The 23,691-nt window shown below is 38.9% G+C and overlaps 1 protein-coding gene across 2 annotated transcripts in view; it reads left to right on the forward strand.

Annotated features, from left to right (window-relative positions):
• The window catches only part of AHCYL1 (adenosylhomocysteinase like 1), a 39,480-nt gene extending 16,542 nt beyond the window's left edge, over positions 1-22,938 (forward strand). The window contains exons 2-17 of one of the 2 annotated variants that reach the window (XM_063105418.1): positions 8,822-8,933; positions 11,154-11,297; positions 12,302-12,402; positions 12,836-12,938; positions 14,001-14,095; positions 14,679-14,785; positions 15,661-15,777; positions 16,034-16,097; positions 16,864-16,952; positions 17,307-17,377; positions 17,734-17,828; positions 17,912-18,010; positions 18,419-18,487; positions 18,918-18,996; positions 20,249-20,369; positions 20,875-22,938. In XM_063105418.1, the coding sequence (XP_062961488.1) occupies positions 8,822-8,933; positions 11,154-11,297; positions 12,302-12,402; positions 12,836-12,938; positions 14,001-14,095; positions 14,679-14,785; positions 15,661-15,777; positions 16,034-16,097; positions 16,864-16,952; positions 17,307-17,377; positions 17,734-17,828; positions 17,912-18,010; positions 18,419-18,487; positions 18,918-18,996; positions 20,249-20,369; positions 20,875-20,881 (1,473 nt within the window). In that variant the 3' untranslated portion in view covers positions 20,882-22,938. Of the gene's footprint in view, positions 1-8,821; positions 8,934-11,153; positions 11,298-12,301; positions 12,403-12,835; positions 12,939-14,000; positions 14,096-14,678; positions 14,786-15,660; positions 15,778-16,033; positions 16,098-16,863; positions 16,953-17,306; positions 17,378-17,733; positions 17,829-17,911; positions 18,011-18,418; positions 18,488-18,917; positions 18,997-20,248; positions 20,374-20,874 lie in introns of those variants that run through there. The other variant, XM_063105419.1, reaches the window with a different exon arrangement.
• Positions 22,939-23,691: the final 753 nt, after the last annotated feature.

Consider the following 23,691-nt stretch of genomic DNA (forward strand, 5'->3'; position numbering starts at 1 on the left):
CATAGAAGTCACAGCCAACAGTTCTTTTCAACCAGCTTGTTTCTTTCTTTGTTGTTTTTAGTGGCTGGCCTATACAGAAATTCGAACCTTTGACCTTGGTGATATAACACTGCACTCTAACCAACTGAGCTAACTGGCCAGCCCTCCAGCTTGTTTCTTAGAGTCTCCGTCAAAGGTCATAATTTTATACCAAAACTTTTATCTAAAATTGAACATATACATCTCAAGTTAGAAAGTCAAGAAGAATGGTAAATATTGCCTCTTTATAATGAAAATTGTAATTATGTTTTAAAAATGGTTTGAAGTGATTGATAGATTTTTGTCTGTGTATTGTGTCTCTAGACTCTTCTAGAGGCTTATTTTTTATTTATTTATTTATTTTGGTGGCTGACTGGTACGGGGAACCAAACCTGTGACCTTGGTGTTATAACACCATGCTGTAACCAACTGAGCTAATGGTCCAGCCTCTGTTTGTTTTTAAGAATTGTGGAAACTAAAGTCACCTGCAGCTGATCTTTAAAGGGGTTTCACTTTGTCCTTTAAACTTGAAAATATGTAGTCTTACTACAAAATGGTTTCTGAAAGTTCTCATTGACCCACTAACACAAACAAAATTTTTTTTTTTTTTTTTGCAGAATGGTTTTGCAGAATCAATACCTGTTACTTGCATAGTCACTATTTAACATAAGGTCCTTAAAGTCAGATTTATTTTATTTAGTGTTGAGTTTTGATGGCTTCTTCCTTTCCTGAGCCTATACTTCATAGGAAGCAGTGGGTGGTGACTAAAAAAACTGGTATGGTTTCTGTCTCATTAACCTTTATTGGATGTTAACTGGGGGTCCAGAATGCTGACCCTCAGACTCTGCTGCCACTTAATGGTAGCTACTTGTAGTTCTTTTGCCACCCATGTACTACTTGGCAAAGACTTTCCATTTCTTTCACCTCTAGTTAGACCTAGCCTAGCCTTCCCAAATGCTGAGCTGACTCACAGCTGGAATTCACTCACTCAAGTAAGTATGTGAATTTGGTTTGAATTTGTAAAGTGTAATTGGCTTTCAACCTCACTTAAGCTAGACTTCCAGATCAAGGAAGGAAGAATTGTTCTTATGCATTGCTAATTTTGTTCTTCCCTTTTTCTTTTTCTTTTCTTTTTTTGGCGGCTGGCCAGTATGGGAACCCGTGATCTTGGTGTTATAAAGCTGCGTTCTAACCAACAGAGCAAACAGCCAGCCCTTTGTTCCTTCTTGATAGGCTAAGAAATTAAACAGATGGCATTTGCTCAATCTGTGTTGCTACCTTCCAAAGTGACAGAGACCTAGTCTTTCTTTAGAGCTGTCCACTGATGATTGCTTGCTTTTGGTATTATATTTTCTCCTGTAGACATTTGTTTGCAGAATACAGATTTGCCTATATGAAAGCAGTTGACAAGTTTTCATCTTCTTAAAAAAAAAACATACCAAAATATCAAAAAAAAAAAAAAAGAAAGAAAAAAGAACATCCCATCAATCTTGCAGTAGGGTTTGTCAGTTTAACTTCTTGTGACCTTTGTTTAAAATCATGGTTGGCTTTAGAGAGGATTGCAAATTAAGGCAAATACAGACTTATAAGGTGAACATAGTAACGTTGCTTGGTCATTCCCAACAATCAAGAATTGTTGATTTTTATACTCTTATGAACCAATTTCTTCCAAGTGAAAAAAACAAAGTGCAGAGTATTTTAACATGCTACCTTTTGAATGAGAGAGAAAATAAGCATATGAGTACATATTTGCTACTCCCCCTGCAAAAAAAACAATATAAGGATAAACCAGAAACCAATGAAAATGGGGAGGGGGAGCAGAGTCGCCAGGATGGGAATGGGAGTGAGACTTCTCTGAGTACACCTTTTAAACTTCTGAGAAATGTGAATGTTTTATATGTCAAAAATAAAATTAAAACGAGAACAAATAATGAACCTTAAAACTGCTTATAAACACAAACAAATGAACCTGATATCTAACCTAGTATATTAAATTGATTACACAGTCCCCCAGAAAACAGTACTTTAACTGCACATTCTTTATGAGATATATGAGGCGGTCTTCAAAAAGTTCATGGAAAGATTCATCTTATCTTTCATTTCTGTTTTTTCCATGAACTTTGAAGTTCCTTTGTATTCCAGGGACAAAAAGAACTTCAGTGAAATCTTTATACTTCACTCAGTTGGTTATAGTTAGTAATAATAATATTTGGGTTATTTTGAAACTGTGTGTATTGTAGAATAAAGCAAATAAGTAAATATATTATTAGAGACCTAGATTTTTCAAAATAAGAAAAGAAATACAAATAAGAAAATTAAAAGTGTCTTTTTTAAAAAAATAATGTTAAATTTGAAGTAGGAATTTCAGTATGAACTCATGAGTAAAACAAAAACATTTATTCCTGTCTACTGAAAGAACTTAGAAGCAGTGACACCTCTAATAGTAATTAGCACACCTTGTACCCATATACTAATTTCTAAATACCATTTCTCACTAAAAGAAAGAAAGGCTCCTTGTAGAAATAGCTGATTCCAGGTCTGGAGCAGAGAAAGAATAAGGGGAAAGTACAATAGTGGTGCTGGTGATGGGGGGCAGGGATGCAGGGTGGAAGACTTTAGTGTAGCACTAAAGTAATGGGTATGTAATGGGTATGTTCCAGGAACCAAGATTTCTTCAGTCATCTGTACTAATTTTTAAATTTTTTTAAACCTAGAGTTGATGATGATTCAACACTGGGAGAAAAAGAGGGATGAATGGCATGTTTTTATATGAGGGTACTTCAAAAAGTTCATGGAAATATTCATGTTATCTTTTAATTTTATTTTTGCATGATCTTTTTGAAGTACACTTATATAATATTGGTAGTGGGACTGAGGATGAGGGAAGTATGAATAGGCCAGGCAATTGGACAGGTAGAGAGCTAAATAGAGACTGAAACATAGTCCGGATGTATGTTACAATCTGTTGTAAATTGTGGTTTTCAAAAGATTAGGAAGCGCTTCTCTCTTCTACACTTGTTACCATTTTTTTTATAACCTCTTAATTTTACCTCTAGTTGGCAGTTGAAGGCCTGGATCACTCCTATAGACTAGCATACTTTAGGAGATAAAAGAAAGCCAGTGAAGTGTTTTTTTGTCTCATATGGGAGGTGGGGGGGGGGGTGTTGTGGGGGAAAATAGCTGTTAGGGTAGAACCACTCTGGCAGTTTTTCAAGCTCAATTTTCCTTACCTTTCACTTAAAAGATCACTGCAGTGTCTGGCCTGGCATTGCCTCATGCCTTCCCACCAGCATTGACAAAAGATCAAGTTGATTCCCATTTTGAAACGAGTATTTCTTCTGACTGTGGAATTGGATTCTAGCACTGTGTGTGTTATATCCTGTTACCGCTGAGGCACAGAGTAGAGTTGGGGAGGGAGATACCTGCTGTGATTAGTCAGCCTGCCCACCCCCCTCCCCCAGAAACTCAGGCCCCATCTGGGAGACTGAGAACTTAAGAAACTTGAGACAGGGAAGGAGGGTAGGGAGCAACCAAAACCTGCTGAGTCTCAGAAGATTGGTTTCTGCACCATAGAATGGAAGAAGTGACTAGAGGTGGCTGTGGATTCGGACTCTGTGGCCTGAGGTTGATTCCCACGAGATAAGTTGTTTTCTGGTGGATGTGTCTGAGGGCAACGTGTTGGGAAGGGCATGCCCTTCTTAAGGAAACTTACTTTACCTACTTGAGGTAAAAGATATTCAGACTTGTATATTTCTTATACCAAGAAATTGGTATTTATTGATAACTTTTTTTGATTCATCTGAAATGGGAATCAGACTGATCACTGGTAAGTATCAAGAAAAGGTGTTGAGGGTTGGCTGGTTAGCTCAGTTTGTTAAGAGCATGGTGTCCTAAGATAAGGGTTCGGATCCTTGTACTGGCCAGCTGCAAAAAAAAAAAAAAAAAAGTGGTGTTCCTGTTTAGGTTACTGCCGTATCCTCTTCCTTTCCTCTGAAAAAGGAGTGGGTAAGAGCAGAATGTGTAGAAGAAAGAATAAATTAGCCAGAAGATGTGTGAAACAGGGATTAGAAAAGATGTGGGAATCTTGGAAGGTGTTCCAGCACAGTGCTTAGTAATTGACCTTATTAAAATTTCTAGCTTCTGAGTTATTTTTTTTTTTTTTTTGCTCAGGTGCTAAGTGTTAGATAAGAAATATGCTAACCATAATTTCTAAACAGGAATATCTCTACTCACAATATGGTAGACGAAACAATAGGACAGAATATATAAATTTAGGAATGTCCCAGAAAATTGATAGTGTACCAGAAGAGGGATACTAGCCCTTCAAATAACCCTCAGAAATAAGAAAGACTGGTCCCTCTACTTTCTAAGGTATGCTTTCTTAGTGATTTGTTTTCCTAGAAATTGCTGTTTACCTTTGAATCTAGTTCTTCACCCTTAAGAGGAAACCCTTCTGAGGAAATTAAAAGCTGTTAGATAGGCATGTGAAATAAATTTAGTAAGATGTGTCGCTAACCTCTGGTTTTTGGAGGTCTAAGTTAAGAAATATTCAGATAAGACTGTGAAGGTTGTAATATCTAGCATGTTCGTAAAGGAGCAGTGAAATTCCGTGGCAAAGCCATTTATGTTATCATTACACTGTGGGTCAAAACACATCTACAGATTTTTAAAGGACAATAATAATTTTCCAACATATCTTTCCTGGAATAGCACTGAATACTTAATTGGTGCCTAGCAAATGTGTTGATTAAAAGAATATAACGCACCATGGGTGTTGTCCTGATCACCATCCCTTGGCCGCAGTGTTACAGTGGAATCCTGGTGGCTTTTAATTCTCTCAAGTTCAGGAGCTAGAAGGCAAAATTGGGTGAAACCTGAGAAAGAGTGTAACAGCTGAGTATTTAACATGAGTAGATAGGCCATGTGTTTGTGGAAATAAACTCAGCCTCTACTTGTAAAAAATAACAATTAGGATCAACTAAACAAGTAATATGCAACAATTTTTCTTCTCTTGAGGCTTATAACTTTTTCAGATTACCTTTGATCTCTTTTTATCGGTAAATTCAGTACACAATTTTTTTAGCTCACTCTGTCACCAGACTTACCACTAGTTGGTGGATGTACCATACTCCGAATTATTTATTTGGTATAGCTTTTCTTTACTATTCTCGATATCACATGGAAGAAAGTCAACCATCATACCTGCTGAACTATTTGAAGAGGTGCTTTAAAATAGCATGTTAAACTGGTCTGATATTTAATTAGATTTTAAGACACAGCAAGCAGACTTCTGTATTTGGATGTGCTATTTGAAGAACGAGTCAATCTGACCTTCTAGCCTTTCTCAGATGTACTATTAGCTCAAGAATGGAACACTGGTGTGCTTTTTTGTGAGTAAAGCTGTTTATGGGGTAGTGAGTACCCAAGCACAAAATAGTTCTCTAACATAAGACTTTTTAAGTGTAAGATACTTTTTGGACTTCAACTACCTTATCTCCTTTCCTCTCCTCCTCTTCCCCATTCTACATTATATTTAGACCTAGTATTCCTTGTATATCTAGATTTGAAGTAACACTAAAGCACACTGTATTAAGACTTAAAGATTGAAAGAAATCATATGATAGAAAGTAATGGAAACAGAACAATCTTGCAGTCAATTTTCTTTTTACCCAAATTATCATATTTGGCTTATGGTATCTAACCCAATCAAAAGACTGTTATTGAGATCTGGTTTCACTGGGAAGAAAAATTGTGACATTCAAAAGTTGGTTTCGGCAGCAGTGTCTTTATTTACAATGTAAAGGTGAACAACACTCCAGGAGGTACTTCACCAAGCGTAAAACAGAGCTACTAGCTGTGTAGACAACGAGTGGAGCTAGCAGGCCCAGAGGAAACTGGCAAAGCAGGTGCATTCCACAGCAGTAGTTGTGATACAGGTTCTCTTAGCATGTAGTTTGAGGTGGGAGAGAAGACAAGGTTATTATGCATCTTTGTATTGCTGGGTCACCTTGTAGACAGTTACAGTATCAAAGAGCTGCAATAGTAGACAGCTACCCATCCATGTCATGGCTTGAATTAACATTCTGCCCACTTCAAGTATGGAACGTTATTTGTTATTTGAGAGATGGGGTGGTCGGCGCACTGCACTGATTAGTAAGCTGCTTGCAGCATAATTTAATATTTTTGGATGGGAAAGATTTTGCTAAGCTTTAGGCTACTGTGAGCTTTATTAATATGAGAGGAGATTATGACTATTCAGTTTTAGGTTGCTGAAGAAATGCATTTCTATCTTGCCACAGCCATCTCTATTTTTTATCCTAAAAAAAAAAACTGCAAAGGTTATTGCAGTTCCCTCCCCCACCCTCACCCCCCACATAGGTGGTGTCTGGGAACATGCCCAGAACCTTTTGAAAAAAGATGAACATGGGAGGGAATCATAACAGCCATGAGAGGAGAGCAGCTTCCTAATAGGCTGCCTGTGCCAGCAGCAGGGAAACTGGTGGGGGAAGGGCTTCTTCTCGAGAGTGTTTAAAGGCATTGATGGTCTCTTAACTGTATTTTTTCCACCGTGAAAATAACTGAATATTGGGTTAAAGTCATTCCCTTAGTCCTAGATTAATCTCGTAAGTAAAACTAGCTTTGCTGACTGCAGAAGTCATGTGAGCATGCAGTGGGAAATCCTATCTAGAAGGGCAAATGCTGCCTTTGGTCACCTCAATGAGTACTCTTCCCCTCCCCCCCCAAAAAGCCATTGTACTTTTGACATTTAAGCTATTTAAAATTAAAGTTTTAGCACCTAAACTAAAAAAGCTGCTTTGGATGTACAAAGATTTGTTAATCATGTTCTGGTGCAGTACTTGTGTGTAGCTTAAGTCTTTATTATTTATTTACTTATCTTTTAAGCTTGATTGATTTGATCTTATAGAAGAAAGAATTTTGAAAGGTTCACTCATTCTACAAATATTTATTGAATGCCTTTTTACATGTATAAGATCCTGGGCTAGATGGGATATGTGTCTTGTTCCCTTCCATGCCTTTAGAATCTGTCCTTAGACTCAATGAAACTGGCTGTGGACTCTCCCACCTCTTTATTTCACAGAGTAAACTAAAGAAAAAAACTTGTCCAGTTGGATATTGAACCGGAATAAGTTTTAAATAGAAGTACTCCCAGGTTTTTCTCTTGGACCTGCTGCTCGAACAGTAGTATCCATGGCTATTAACTATATTGGCTATTCTCTACTTTCATTTTTGGTGTGAACCATGCTAGACAGAAACTTGAAAACACAAACCTGTGTTCCCTTCATTACTGCTTCATTACCTGTGGAGTCCTACTATTTAAGTTTTTAATTTGTTCATGTTAGCTGCCTGTGCCTAGGCTGCACACTTAAGCCTGATTCTTATACTGCAAGCTGGTGTTACCCTAGCTGAAGGGTACGTGTGACAGAGGAGGGGAAGGTTTTGCAACTATAACTAGGGTAGTTTACTGTTCCTGGCTTGCAAGTAGCTCTAACCATATTGCTAGCATTAACATGCAGAGATTTTAATCTATAATAGTTTACATTTCCAGAGAGATTTGCTAAAGACTTAGCTTTTCAGATTTAATCAGATTGTGAGGAGAATCTCAGTTCATATTCTCGAATCATCTTGTTTATTTCAGGAAGGTGGAGTTTATATTTATTTATTTATTTGCCCTCCATTTTTGTATTGTAACATAGTTGATTGTACACATCTGTGGGGTGCAGAGTTGAACATTAATACCTGTGTATAATATGTGATGTTCAAATCAGGATAATTAGATATTCAGCAATATACAATGTAATCATTCTTAATGGCCCTTGACCAATTCCTCCCTCCCCCCTTTTCCACCTCTGGTAACCTCAGTTCTGTTCTCTCTTTTAAGTTTATATTTTGAAGAAAGGGTTTATCAGAGTTTAAACAGGAGTTCAGGAGGAGGTTTAAACCATGTAATAGAAATATTCTCATACACTTTAGAAACATCCATTAATTTGTCTGCAAATAATATTAATTGCAAGCTATTTTCTATTTTTTAAAGCCAGTCTTCCAAGTATCCTTTAAACAATGATCTCGTTCTGGTTTATTTCACTTAAGGAAGTTTTAAATTCAGAATTTACTAAGTCATTATTTTCTCCTTCCTTCAAATTAATCCTAATTAGTTAGAATTTACTATGGTGTATATGTGTTTTTCAGTTTCTCTTTCACCAGTATATTTTGTTATTTTAAATTTTTATTGGGTATAGAAGGTTCTGGGGATACTACACTGGCTTTGTGAAGTATAGACATATGGTTGGGCTCTGAGTATTGGCACCCCAATGCCCATCATCATTTTTAGGCATCTCCAAGACCATTGCCAACTTCAGGATAAGAATGTGCTATAAGACAATATTCTGAAAAAAAACAAAACTCAGAAGCACTATGACATTATATCTGTTTTTTGATAGAGTTGGGAGGAGAGTAAAGAGTTTAATGTGTCAGGGTTATAAGAGGGAAGAAAACTTTATGGAATGTGAGAAAGATTTGTAAAATTGAACAAATGCTAAAAAGTTGGGGCTTAAGCTTACCCCTCCCCCCAGTGCTGCTGAAACAATTGGGAAGAGACAGTAATTGGCATTTTGGGAAAAGTCAGAGAGTAGTCTTTGCCCTCACTCATTTTGTGGGAGAGTTGCTGGCTTAGTAGGAGCCATATTATTTGGCTTTTAGAGAAGATAATGTATGGCCTTAAAAAATGGAACATTTCATAGAATTACTTGCTATAAGATTTCAACTTTTTGTCTTCCTCTTATAGCAAATCCAGTTTGCTGATGACATGCAGGAGTTCACCAAATTTCCCACCAAGACCGGCCGGAGATCTTTGTCACGCTCCATCTCACAGTCCTCTACTGACAGCTACAGTTCAGGTAGGTGTGAACTTCATGTCCTGTCTGATTTCTCTTTCCTGTTCACTACCCAGTGCTCTTCACTTATCTAGAATCTGAAAATACTTCATGTCAGGACTGCCCATCTTTGTGCTGAAAGCTATAAAGTAGTGGTTTGGCAGTGGGAATGTTCCCAGCCAGGCTTGTAGTAGGGAAGCTTTTGTCATCTCAAGACTTTCCCTGACTGTCTCTGTGTGTGGTCTGTGGCCAGTGCCTAGTTGATAGTACGTACTGGGCCAGTTCCCATTCTCACATTTATCAGCCCACATTTCAAAGGGAGGGAATCAGTGGTATTTTGGCTGACAGAACTGGCCTTGAAAAAGAAGTGTACTTTGAAGCATAATTTCTTTGTATGAAATATACCCTGCCACCTACCTTTTTCCTTGTTGTCTCCTAGACTATTGAATTGTAACAATAAAAATTAGTATTTTGTCTCCTTTCATTTACTAGGTTACCCTGTATGTTGAAGTATCCTCTATTAACCTCTGGAGTGGGAAAGATTCAAACTACTATAATGTGTCTCCAGCTCTGTTTCTTTTTAGTTCTCTTCCTATCTTATCCCTCTATAAGTAAAGTTGTTTTCTAATTTGAATTGTGCCCTTCCCAACTATAGAGGAGGTATTAGAACATTGACATGGAAAAAGATATGGAATCTTAGGAATTGAATACCAGAGGAAACATTAGGGGTATCTAATACAACCTCATTGTTCAACCTTATTGTTCATTGTTCAAAGAATCGTTTTTAAAGATTAAGAGGCTTGCTCAAGGTCATAAATTGCCGTTAATGTCAGCAAAGAGATTTGTAGCAAAAGCCATTCATTGTCCTTTGCCAAAATATCGTTTGCATTATATTATTAACATTAAGAACTGGGCTTGAGGTGTAAGAAATATAAAAAAACAAACAAGTAAAAATCAAACTTATCTCTGTCCTGTGCCACTGATAACAATATAGACAGGATAGGCAGACAAGAGCAAATGGTGGTATATAGGGATAACTACTGAAGTAAATGAATATATGGAGTCACTGTGGGCATAAGTGTGCAAGAAATGGTTCCACATATGACGGCTATCATAAATGAAAAGGTATCTTGGAGTGACAGATAAAAAAAGGTGGTGAGTGCCAAACAGGTTAATTATAGCTAAGAAAGAAGTAAAATTAATTTTGAAAGGTTGAGTTATCAGAGGAAGAAAGATGGAAAGGGTGATGAAGCCTTTAAAGACTTCAAAGATCTTGATGGCCGTGTTATGGAAGCTTATGAGAGCATTTAAAAAGCTTATTGATATAGTTAAGTTGTCATAGAAAGAGGACCTATATAGAGAAGTCAGTAAGAGAGACCTGATGCACTGGCAGAAACAGTGATGAGGAAAATACCTGATTGAGAGAGGAAAGGAGTGATTTGAGAGATAAGGAGTGATTGTTTTATATCCTCTTGCATATCTATCTGAAGGATATTTTTAGCTTTTACATGAAGCTGCTTTTTAAAGGTTGTCATCTTTCCCAGGGCTGGCAATAAAACCAGAGCTGCTTGCCTTTTTTGTCTTTTCTTTCCCTCTGTATTCCTTGAGCACAACCTAGTGTAAAATCCCTTGTGAGACTGTCTTATCCTTTTCATCTACATCAGTGGTTCTCAAAGGGTGGTCCTCTGACAAGGAGCATGAGCAACAGCTGAGAACTTGTTAGAAATGCTAATTCTTGGGCACTACCAGAGACCTACCAAATGGGAAACTTTGGCTGTAAGGCTTAGCAATCTGTGTTTTAACAAACCTTCCATGTGATTCTGGAAGATGCTTTAGGTGGTTAAGTTTGAAAACCAGTGATCTATAGAAATAGCATTCCTCATCTGCCCTAAATTATTACTCCATTTTTGCTAGGTCTGGTTCCAGTCCAGATTGGGACCAAGTACCTCTGTTACTGGGATCACTACAGTTGGTATAGTATTAGGATCACTGGCTCCTTATCACAGGCATTAATTGCAAAGCATCATTAGGGTGGGTAAAAGAACCACAACACTGAAAGATCCTCAAAATTTCATTCATATCATCTATTAGACCCTAGAGGAGTCAAACTGAAAGTGATGTAAAAGGTGGCTCCAATTAAGAGTGTTCGCTTAACTTAAATGAGAGTCCCTTGAAGACTGCACTCTGTGGAGTTGGGGCCATTGAGATTTTTTCCCTCCCTGTTGCTTTCTTTCCTGGCTCTAGCTGCATCCTACACAGATAGCTCTGATGATGAGGTTTCCCCCCGAGAGAAGCAGCAAACCAACTCCAAGGGCAGCAGCAATTTCTGTGTGAAGAACATCAAGCAGGCAGAATTTGGACGCCGGGAGATTGAGATTGCAGAGCAAGGTAAAGAAGGGGTGTGGGTGGAAGACCAGAAGCAACACTCTTGCTGGTCATCAGGATCCACAGACAACTTAAGGCTTGAAAGCTAACTTGAAAGTATCCTGGAAAAAGATGGTATCCTGGACTTTTGGAGAAACACTTCTCTGTGTATGGAGCTGGAGCCTTAGAATTCTTGTTCTCCCTTCTTCCTGTCCCTAGCATGTGGTAATTATACAGAGTAGTTTCTGTTTTCCTCCTCCATGACACCATATTCAAAGATCTACATTGCAGAGTCAGTAAGTCCTGGATCCCTGCATGGTGGTTAGTTATGTGGGATCTTACTGTAGCTGCCAATCACGGAGACCCAGATTTCCCAGAAGCAGCTGATGTGGGAGGATTCTAAGCTAAGGATGTGGTGACCTAGGGTCTTGTTTGGTCCTGAGCACCCTCTGCTGGAGCAGAATAAAAGTGACTGACAAACAGTTAAATCTTGGTTTCTCTACTCCACACCATTCCCAAGAAAATCTCTTTACTCTTTTGTTGTTTTCACATTGAAGGCATGTTCTGTACTGAGAGGGAGTAGAGAAACCAAACAGACTGACAGGATAGGGTAAGACAGCATAGAGAAACAGAGCAAGTAGCTTCTGCTGAGGGTGGTCTTTCTTCCTGGTCTGATGATTATGTACAGGAGTCTATTAGCCAATGCCATAACTACTTCCCTCTCTTCCCAAATGAATAATGAGATTCATCCTTCATTTTGATCAGTTTTGAGAATATACTTCCTTCTCTGTACAGTCCTCTGCATATAAAGCTGAAGCAGTAGAGAAAGAGAGAAATTCCAAGTGGCTGCATGAAAACTCTCCACTGTTCTGCTGTTGAAGCTGCCAGTCACCATGGAAATATGCTTAGAGTTTTCTGCTTCACCTCACCATATCTCAACAGATCCAGACCAGCCCTAGATGCTGCCGTGGCAGGAACTGATGATATTGCTAGTGCAGACCTAGCTCAAATCCTCTGTTCTTTCACAGACATGTCTGCTCTGATTTCACTCAGGAAACGTGCTCAGGGGGAGAAGCCCTTGGCTGGTGCTAAAATAGTGGGCTGCACACACATCACGGCCCAGACAGCGGTGAGTTTATTGAAAGAAAAGAGAGAGACTTCTGATAAGGGGAAGAAAGAGACAGACTTTTTTTTTTACTTTTCCCTCCCCATCTAGCCAACCTCCAAATGCTATCTATTAGGTTTGACCATCCTCCTTGTTACACAATAATGGGGTATTCTAATTTTGTTTGTATAAGTAAACCCACTTTTAGCAAACCTGACTTGGGAAAATCCAGATTTGCAAAAATGTGGTTGTTATAAAAAAGTTATTAAACTTTTAGGAACATATCTTTTGAATAGATAGCAGTGTGCTCACCTAGGTGGATTTCACCCTTTTGTAACTTCCCAGTGTAGCACTTCTTGTTGCAGAATTGATGGGCATTGTTTTCCTACTGAGGTTAGCTCCCCGTTCCTGGGTGGCTTCCCCGTTCCTCACCCTGTCTTCATACACATCCACACAGGTGTTGATTGAGACACTCTGTGCCCTGGGGGCTCAGTGCCGCTGGTCTGCTTGCAACATCTACTCAACTCAGAATGAAGTGGCCGCTGCACTGGCTGAGGCTGGTAAGTTCAGCTTTTTTCACCAACTTTGCCTGAAAATAATAATCTAAACATAACTTTTATGTATCAAAATTATCATTACAATGTCATGTATGTCTAGGGTCTACAACATTTGGGGAACAATAAACCATCAACAGGAAGAAAATGGATAATAAAATTGAAGTGATGGAATATTATGTAGTCATTAAAAATGATCTTTGAAAAGAATCTAATGACATGTGTAAATGCCCAATTTTTATGTTAAATGAACAAAGAAGAGTATTAAACTATAAGTATGAGATCAGCAGGCCTCCTTTCGCCGAAAGTTTCATCGGTTTTGAGAGAGAATACAGAAGTGCATTTTATATTGATAGTTCATTTTTATTGTTAAAATATTCAGAAGAAAATCACCATGAAGTTTCTTTGAGGAATTCCCATCTTTTTAGGATCTTCAGAAATCAACTTTGTAATACTTCTGTTTTTCTTGTTATTCTTTTCTGGTAAGTGTTTACTGCAGAAAATTTAGGAAGTTCAAAAAACTCCACAATCTCACTACACAGATAATATTTGACAAATTTTTCCTTTTTTCTGTCTGCAATGATAAAAAATTAGAATATATACAGTTTTGTAAATAAAATATTTTCAGAAGTAGATTTCCATGTCACTGAAAGCTTTGACAGCATCATTTGTAATATTCATATGGCCATGTGACTAAACTTCATTATTTTCATAACGTTGAACGTTTAGGTTGTTTCAAGATGTTTGCTAACATAAATAATACTCCAGTGACCACCTCTGTATTGACTCTCACTTCATTTTATCTCCTTAGGATAGCATTCTAAGTATAAAATTGGCCCAAAGAGAATAACATTTTAAGATTCCAAAATACTTTTAAAAACAAAAATCCCTTAATTTCTTAATCAAAGTATAACTATTTTGATTTGACTTTTTTCTCTTCCTAACTTTTTTCTTTGCCTGGATAGTTTGTTTTGCTTTTTTTCTCTTCACATGGATCTCAGAAAGTAATATTGGTATAAGATACACTCCTCAAAGGAGAAATCAGAGGATTTATTTCTGTCTCTACAGGAGTTGCAGTGTTTGCTTGGAAGGGTGAGTCGGAAGACGACTTCTGGTGGTGTATCGACCGCTGTGTGAACATGGATGGGTGGCAGGCCAACATGGTAAGAATGTATGTCTGTCCTACAATTTTGACAATAGATTTATTTCCTTTTTTTCCCTCAAAGCATGGTTCCCTAAATACGTTTTGAATGTTTGGTCTTATGCACTGACTTTGTTGCTAAAGTGTTTAGCTTGATACCTATTGAGAATGGGTCTCAGTACTGAATGGAAAGGTGGGGGACAGGGAAGACTAGCTGAACACATGTGGCTCAAACATGGCGGAATGAAATAGAAGGAAATGATATGGTACTTCTTTGAAGTAGGATTCTGGTTTCTTTCCTTCCTGCCCCAGCTCTCCTTTTGCATTCAAAGGGGCAATATATTTCAAGACTATAGACTAAAAATGAGTCTGTGATTAGCCTAATACTCTTCACTTTAGCCTAGAACAAACTTAGGAATCCTTTTATCCATTTTACACCACCAAATTTTGACTGCATTTCGACTGTCTAAGCCTGCTCTAAGGAGCTCTAAGGAGAACTCTTCCAAAACATACAGGGCTCTCTTACTAGTGCAGAGAGTGGGTTCAAAGTTCCCCCCAGCTCTAGCAGCCTGAATGCCCATAGAAGTCTTCTGGCTGTTCTATAGATCCTGGATGATGGGGGAGACTTAACCCACTGGGTTTATAAGAAGTATCCAAACGTGTTTAAGAAGATCCGAGGCATTGTGGAAGAGAGCGTGACTGGTGTTCACAGGTAACAGATTCTGGAGTAGCTGCCCCTTATGTCCTTGCCTCAGCAAATTCTTCTGGTCTCTGCTAGGGCTTAGGGCTGTGTTTTGGACTTGTAGTAACTAGAGGGGAGTATCTTCATTAGAAAAAACTTTTGAGTTTTTGCTTTTGGAAAATCAAGGTGACCCTAGAAGGAAGTTATCTTAGGTCTAGTTCACACATTTTTCTCTCCCATTTACTCCACTGAGTGATTCTCAACTAGTGTTTGGGGGGAAGGGAGTGGGGCTAGGAAGTGAGTGTATCTTGAAAAACTGTATTCAATATTGTATTATAATTTTATATTTGAAATATGAAAAAAATTCTATTGTAAAACTATACATCATACACACTACAAAACGTAAAACTGGGAAAAATGTTCTTGGCTTGTCGGAAGACCTAAAAGATATTTGAAAAAGTGTTTCTTAGTTGGGGGAACATTACACCTTTGTGTGCACGCGTGCGCTCTCTCTGTTTCTCACTCTCTCTCACACACACACAGAATCATATCAGAATCATTGATAATCTTTGTTTATCAGAAGTAGGTATGGGTTTTTAAAGATTGAGAAATGGTGGTCTAAGGAAATAATATCCCCTTTATGGAAGAGAAGTAAATTTCTTCAATTGAAAGGTGGTTTTTTTTTTCCTTCCCAAAAAAAGGGGGGAGGAGAAGAAAAGTAAAAGAGGTAAAGAAGTGAGGAGGGATAAGAAGGAAGTAATCATGTTTACCACTATCCTTGGGCAGTATATAAGACTAGGGAGGGTAGCATGGAACTTGAAGAGAATTAGGCAGATTTTACAACATATTATGTTTTACCAACTAACTTGGTTTTTGTTTGTTTTTGTGGCCTCTTCTTCCTTTAGGCTATATCAGCTCTCCAAAGCTGGGAAGCTCTGTGTTCCAGCCATGAATGTCAATGATTCTGTTACCAAACAGAAGTTTGATAACTTGTACTGCTGCCGAGAATCCATTTTGGATGGGTAGGTTGAAACGTATATATTTAAACTTAATGGGGGTAGATTTGGGTTGGGTTACAGTTTAGTCTGATATCATTTCAGTCTTGTCCCCTGGTCTTTCTTGGCTTTAAAAGTTTGTTAGAGGGGCCTATTTCACACTGAGCTCAGCTAGCTTCCAAGTGAAGTTCTCAAGGGCATTGCCTCACGCTTTTAACTTTGTGTGGTGGTACAGAGTTTCGAGCTAATAATGTTTGAGTTGAGCCCTTGTTTGTTTCCACAGCCTGAAGAGGACCACAGATGTGATGTTTGGTGGGAAACAAGTGGTGGTGTGTGGCTATGGTGAGGTAAATAGCTGGGCCTCAGTATCTCTGTTTTTTCATAGGCTTATTAGAAATATTGGGTGAAGGAGACTTGTGCTGTCAGTTTGGAGTCACTGATGCATGGTTCAAAATATGTTTTTAGATAATGTATCTCAAAACAATAGCAAAAGTCCTTTATTTATATTTTGAATAGAGACACACAGAATGAACTGTTTTTTTCAGATTTTACCAGTTTGTCTTGTGGAATGGAGTGTCAGCATCATTTCCCCCTAATTTTAACAATAACCTTTAAGTGAATATGTAGCACTTTAGCTCCACAAGTGACTTACAATAAAATGAAGGGTGAAATCTGAAGTGGCATGTTACTGATATGTCTAAATTAGAATAGGTCACAGGAGATATTATTATCTTCAGCAGTGACCCACAGAAGTTCCTGAGCTGTTAGGCTGTCCTTGAGTAGATATATCTCAAGTGAGAGTTATCAGGTTTTTCTTGAATAAGAAATTAGAGGTTACAGTTGCTCTTGCTTGGTCTTGTTTCCCTAACGGTAACACTTTTATCCAAAGCCTCAGCCTTTGCTATGACATGTATGCTAAATTACCTCTCTAAATGAGGTTCACAACATAATCTGGGTCTGTTTCTGCTCTGTGTGGGGTTGGAACATCCCTATAAGTGCTCACTATATGATTGGTAATTTCAGGAAGGTTAATTACTGCTTCCCAGAGAACCTACCTACCCAATATCCATGCCTTAATGGACCTGACAACCTGGCCTTTCTTATGTTCTGCAGGTAGGAAAGGGGTGCTGTGCTGCTCTCAAGGCTCTCGGAGCAATTGTCTACATCACAGAAATCGACCCCATCTGTGCTCTGCAAGCCTGGTAAGAACAGAGTGATAATACTATTAGATTCACACCTGGTACTTTGTTTCTGAGGGCTCATGATTGATTATATTAATCATTTTTTGCAGAAATCTCCCAGGGAAGGAGAAGGCTAGGATTGCTCTGTTCCCTTCACTCTAATCCAGGGGCTCTCATAGAGCCTCTTGGCATTTCCCCTTCCTGGATGGAATCTTGGGGAGTCTGAAGAGACCAGTGTGTATATAGTTTAGTACAGCTTATCACGTAGATCCCTGTATCTGACTTTAGAAGCGGATTTTGTTGTCTCATTTGGTGACCAGCTTCCCTCCCACTGCTTCCTTACTTTGCTCATAGTGTTTTTTCCTTTTCTTCCAGCATGGATGGGTTCAGGGTGGTAAAGCTAAATGAAGTCATCCGGCAAGTTGATGTTGTAATAACTTGCACAGGTAAGTACCAGTGCTTTGGTGTGCATGGAGGAGTGTTAACTTGGAGGCTAAACTTTGAAAGTGGTGTGACTGACTTTCATGCAAAGTAGGTGAGACCTGTGCTCAGTATAAAGGTCTCAAAACTAGACTTAACATGTTTTCCAGAGTAAGTAGCTTTTTCTCTGATGACTTTTTATACTGCTTGATCTTAAAATAAAATAACTGAGCTTAAAGAGCTGTTACGCACTTATTTTCTCACAATGGATACATGCTCTTTAATGCCAGTAAAACTCCTCTCTCCTATGTTCTAACTGAAAGCCAGTTGGTACCTTTATTGCCTGGCATCTGTTTCCTTAGCCACCTGTCTTTACTTTCAGGGAATAAGAACGTAGTGACACGGGAGCATTTGGACCGCATGAAAAACAGTTGTATTGTATGCAATATGGGTCACTCCAACACAGAAATCGATGTGGTAAGACTTCTCTTGTTTGTTGCTAGGCCTTTCTCCTTTACCTTCCATTATAGCCACAGTCAACTGTGCTTTCTTTCTTTCAGACCAGCCTCCGCACTCCAGAGCTGACATGGGAGCGAGTACGTTCTCAGGTGGACCATGTCATCTGGCCAGATGGCAAACGTGTTGTGCTTCTGGCAGAGGTAAACACACAGAAGGACTCTGGCAGAGCAGCACAAGCAGTGTAGTTATATTGGGGTGCGGGGGAGGGGCTATTGGGCTTATGTTTCCCAGAATTATATCTGTGGGTAGAGGTATATTTCTCAAATGGTCTGATTCCCAAAATAGAAACACTGGGAAAAAAAAAACAACCTACTTTTTACTAAGTAGCGTTATTTCCTGACCACAGCTGATTCTTCAGCCTTTCAGAGTCAGATGGATTTACAGAAAATAGGATAAAACCTAGAGTCCTGATCTGAAAATGTAATTCTTCTTCCAACTGAGTCTAGAGGGGTATAAAGTTCTTCCCTGCACTTGCTTGACTTGTATGCCATCGGAATCTGAGACAGAGGGATAATAGCTCAACCCAGGGCTCTCTCTTTCCTTTCCAGGGTCGTTTACTCAATTTGAGCTGCTCCACAGTTCCCACCTTTGTTCTATCCATTACAGCTACAACACAGGTATGTGACAAAATGCCTACTTATCCTGCATTGCAATTTGTGGAACTGGGTGTAGATGAGAGTTCCGATGAGATTGTTTCATACTATGTTCTGATCAATCTGTTCTTTTTTTTATGTTACAAGTTGTTGAGACTTAGGCTTTCTTGAGTATAGAAAAGAATCATTAGTCAGTGTTTGTGTCTCTTTGAGTTGGCTGTTTTAGTTGAGACTATAGATTTCCAGCTTAGTTGTATTAGTTCTTTTGTCAAGAACTAAACAAAAACACCAATAAATCCTCTTATGATGTGTGCTGGCCTTTATTACAGGCAGAGTCCTAGGCACTGTCACTATGGTAGATCACTAAAGTACTTACCCTAAGATCCTGTCAAACCTAGTTTTATCTTTATGTCCCTAAGTTTTTTGTGTGTTTTCTGGCCTTTTTCCACCATAGGCTTTGGCACTGATAGAACTCTATAATGCACCTGAGGGGCGATACAAACAGGATGTATACTTGCTTCCTAAGAAAATGGGTGAGTGAAAACAGTGGAAACCTATTCTTCTCCAGACAGCTTTGTGGTTTGGTAAAATGGCTATTATGAAAAGCATTGGATTGAGAGTCAGAGTTCTAATTCCTCTTCTGTTGCTTAGTGGTTATTTGACCTTAGGACAAGTTCTAATCTCCATGAGTCTCAGTTTCTTTGTCAGTAAAGCAAGAATAAGACTACATACATTGCAGAATTGTAGTAACAATTACAGTTAATGAGTAACAGTGCTAAGCAAAGTGATTTAGAGTAGAGTCTGTTATTCTAAGTAGCCTTAAGAAGTCCAGTAAACTTCCCAGTGAAGCTGAGTATAGCCTTGGACCAAAATGAGAGAAATACATACAGGTTTAGGGCCAGCCTGTGGCTCACTTGGGAGAGCATGGTGCTGATAACACCAAGTCAAGGGTTAAGATCCCCTTACCGGTCATATTTGAAAAAAAAAAAAAAGAAAGAAAGAAATACAGGTTTTATTGTCCATCCTCTGTGTATATATGCAAACCATCTCCTACTCAACTTCCTGTCATTCCAGAAGGCTACCCGTGCTGTGTTCATGTGACATAATGCTTCATCTCTAGTCCTTTGTGCACAGTGGTGCCCACCTCCCATTTCTTATTGGGCAGCTCAAATGCCTGACCTCTTAAAGCTAAAAATCTTGCTCTTGTCTCCTCCAACAACTTACCTCTGATTGGTTTAAAAAAAAATCATATTCATAGAAGTCAGGGAAGCTTATCTACAGAAAAGTAATAGGTTTGTGCCAACTACTTTAGGAATTCATGATACAAAGATTTGAGGACTTTATGGATCTTATCCTAAGGAAGTGTTAATGATACAAGGCCCTTTCAAGCTTACTGGTATCCACTTTGATTCATAATTTAACTACAATTTAATCTAGTCAAGGAGGTTGTTGCAGGAAAGTGGGAATACCTGACATGTTGTCCGCTAAGGTGAAGCCAAAAGCTTTGCCAGAAAAAGAGAGGGAGCTATATGTCCACTCCATTTTGTCACCCTGGGAAGCGGCTTTCTAAATGCACTTCGGATGTTCTGAGACAAGTATCCAGCCAGAAAGGCCAGCTTTGAGGTTTTTTTTTATTAAGCAAATATTTCAAATTGTGGATTCTTTCAAAGTTATTCCATCCCTTGTCCTCTTTCTCAAAAAGCTTCAAGTGAAAATAGGGGAGGTTATACCCTGAGAGGTATATTTGAAAAGGAGTCTGCTCCCCTGCCACTTTGCTCTTCCTAGATGAGTACGTTGCCAGCTTGCACCTGCCGTCATTTGATGCCCATCTGACAGAGCTGACAGATGACCAAGCAAAATATTTGGGACTCAACAAAAATGGGCCATTCAAACCCAATTATTACAGGTAACTTGGGGGAAAGCAAGTGAAAACCTCTTTTCCCCAGTATTAAATCAAGCAGGCTATCCAGCTTTCTTAAATAAAGGACAGGTGCTGTACCTGATATTGAAAAGTACAAAAACTCTGCTCCAAATTTACATGGTAGGCAGAGAAATTGTATATCCAGTGGTAGATGTAAAGAAGTAAGGGTTTTCTGAAATTTTGGAGCTAATGAGTAACAGTGCTTGGGCCTCAGCCCCAGAGATTGATACACTTGCTGTGAATGGGGCCCAGGAAAAGTTATTTTGTAAAAGCTTCCTAGATTATTATAATGCATAGTCACTGATTTATATTATCAGGGAGCAGGAGGTAACACCAGAGATGGCATATCAGAAACCCTGTGGAAGAACAGGGAAGAATGATGCCTTGGGGAATGACTACAGGGATGGAGAAGGTGCTCTGTTTCTGTTCTTCTCTTGGAACTTTCACATGGAATACATAAGTGCTAATCAATCAATCTCTTTCTTTACAGATATTAATGGACCATTTTACCAAGGACCAGTCCACATGAACCACACAACTCTAAAAGAAATATTTTTTAAGATAACTTTTATTTTCTTCTTATTTCTTCCCTCTTGATTTTTTTTCTATAATTTCATTCTTGTTTTTTCATCTCATTATCCAAGTTCTGCAGACCACACAGGAACTTGCTTCATGGCTCTTTAGATGAAACTGAGGTTCAAGGTTCCTCACCCTAGTCACTAAAGAAGGATTTTACTTTTCTAGCCCAGAAAGGTGATACTTTACCATTTCTGGAGACTTTAGTCTTAATTAGGTACCTTGTTAACAGGAAATGCTAAGGTACCTTCTATGTGGAACAATCTGCAATGTCTAAATCGCCTTAAAAGAGCCCATTTCTTGGCTGCTGAAATCAGTACTCTTTCACTTCTTCAGAGGAGCAGGGATGGTACCTACCAGCCAGGTAGGTTAGATGTAGGTGGTGCATGTTAATTTCCTTTAAAAGTTCCAAGCCCCATTTCCTGTGTAAAGGTGGTATGTCTGGTTCAGAGATGTGTACTAGTGAGTATTGCTTGTTACGATCCAGTAGGCCCACTTGGATTTATAGTACAGCCCTTCCTCCACTCCCACCAGACTGTCTCATTTTTCTAGTTTTTAACTAGAGTGCACGCTAATAAGTTGAATATATCCCCTAGCATTTATTTCTATTGTACAAAAAAAATTAAAAAAAAAAAAAATTAAGGAAAATTTTTAGTGTTAGCACTGAGAAGCTGCTTGGATGGTTAGTTGTTACCAATTTCCCTTTGAACCTTTGGAACTAGGAGTGCAGAGTTGAGTCTAGAGGAATGCTAGTCTCAAATTCTGATAAATTCCTCTGTTTCTAGCCCGTAGTTCTTAGCCTCAATGAATTGGAGCCATAACAGCAAATTCTATCCGCTCTGCCCCATGCAGCTTGTGCTGAAGGTAAATTTCTTGAGCCATTACTCAGTAAAAGGCACTGAGCTCTATCTTTAGGATTTATCCTTTAAGAGCAAATTTCTGATCAGCTGTGCTTCTACAACCTAAAATATTTAAAGGGAGGTAGGTGTGGATAGGAGGAGGAATGATAAATTAGGCCAGGGTGAGAGAAATCTAGCTCTAAATAATTCATCTGGGAATGTAGGCCCTGTATAACTGTAGTTTTACAGAAGTGGTACCACTTTTGATGGACACATACCACAAGAAGTTGATGAACTAAGATCCTGTGTGTAGAGAAAGTAATCAGTACATCTCGGCTCATGCTCTGAAAGAATCCCAGAGAGGTGCTCTCAAAGATCAGAGAGTTGTATTCCCATGCCATGCACCCTGCTTACCAGCATTTCTGCATGGTCAAATCAGCCTTACGCTCATGAACTTTAAGAATATAATTATCCAGGATTTTAAGTCCTCAACTTGTTCTAGCTTGTGATCCTTCAAAGTTGGGTCATACATTAGTGCTAGGTACTAGAAATTTTCATTTCTGTCTTTCCACTGATGAGAGATACAGATGTTAAAAACAGGAATAGAAGAAAGGAAAGTTTTCACCCTGTAGCTTCCTAGCAGGAGACAAAGACAATTGTCTTGCCAAAACTTTTCCCCCTTTTCTCTCCCATTTCTCCCCACCCTGTCTCTTCTCACTTCTTGCCAGTGTGGTTGTGCTTTCTTCTCTGTAGATGCTAACAGTTGAAGCCCTGTTTCCTAGGGCACTTAGCCAGCCAATCCGAACACCATATCCATTAGGGGAGGTAACCTGGCCGTCAGTGTATCCATTGTGTCAGCTCTGCTGGAGGGAAAGGGCCCAGGCCCTGCTGCCCTCTGCCCTGCCCCCTGATCCTGTATCTATTACTGTGTCCATAGGAATAATAGGTAAGGGCTCTGTCTCTGTCAAGCCATGTAACAAAGGACACTGTGGAAAATGTCTGGCATCAGAGGGAGCGTGTGGAGAGCAACTTGGAAGGAACAAGTTCATTTTGTACTGAATGATTTTTAATGAATGCAATATTAATCCTTGCAGATGAGCAATAATCATTAAAGTTAATTAAAATGTTGTGACCTGTTGGCAGTCTGTGTCATTCGTGGTTGAACAGCAAAACTTCATTAGAACTTGTTTTCTAGGGGGGGGACAAATCATAGATCAGCAGCATTTAATAGAGATTTGTTGAGGACCTAATATGTGATTACAGAATTCTTCAGTAATATCTTAAGTTTCGTATGCTTGCTCTGTGCTATGCATTGGGTCTAGGCACTTTCACCTTAACTTCCTTCAAGAAGCAGACTTGCTGTTTAAGCTTCAGGGCTCCTTATTTGCATAGTATCTTTCTGAGACCCTGTACCTAATTCTTTGCCTTAAAGAATGCCCACTAAGTTATATAAACTTTAGCTTCCTCCCACACCTGTATCCATCTCTGAGGTTGTCTCAGTATAACAGTGTATCTGTCTTAGTCCCTTCCTGTTGCTCTAACAAAATATCGGGGACTGAGTAATTTATCAAGAACAGAAATTTATTTTCTCACAGCTCTGGAGGCTGGAAAGTCCAAAATGAAGGCATTAGCAGATTCAGTGTTTAGAGAAAGCTGTGTGCTGTGTTTCCAAGATGGTGCTTCTTGCTGCATCCTCACATGGTGGAAGTTGGAAGGGCACAAGGGTTTAGCTAGTTCTCTCCAGCCCTTTTATAAGGGCATTCATGATTTAATCACCTCTTAAGTCACTTTAATCACTCATAATTAAATCACCTCTTATATGCCCCACATTGGTAATTAGATTGACTGGTGAATTGGGGGGACATTCAGACCATAGCATTCTGCCTCTGGCC

This window comes from Cynocephalus volans, chromosome 8, assembly GCF_027409185.1.
Source record: "Cynocephalus volans isolate mCynVol1 chromosome 8, mCynVol1.pri, whole genome shotgun sequence".
NCBI lineage: Eukaryota > Metazoa > Chordata > Mammalia > Dermoptera > Cynocephalidae > Cynocephalus > Cynocephalus volans.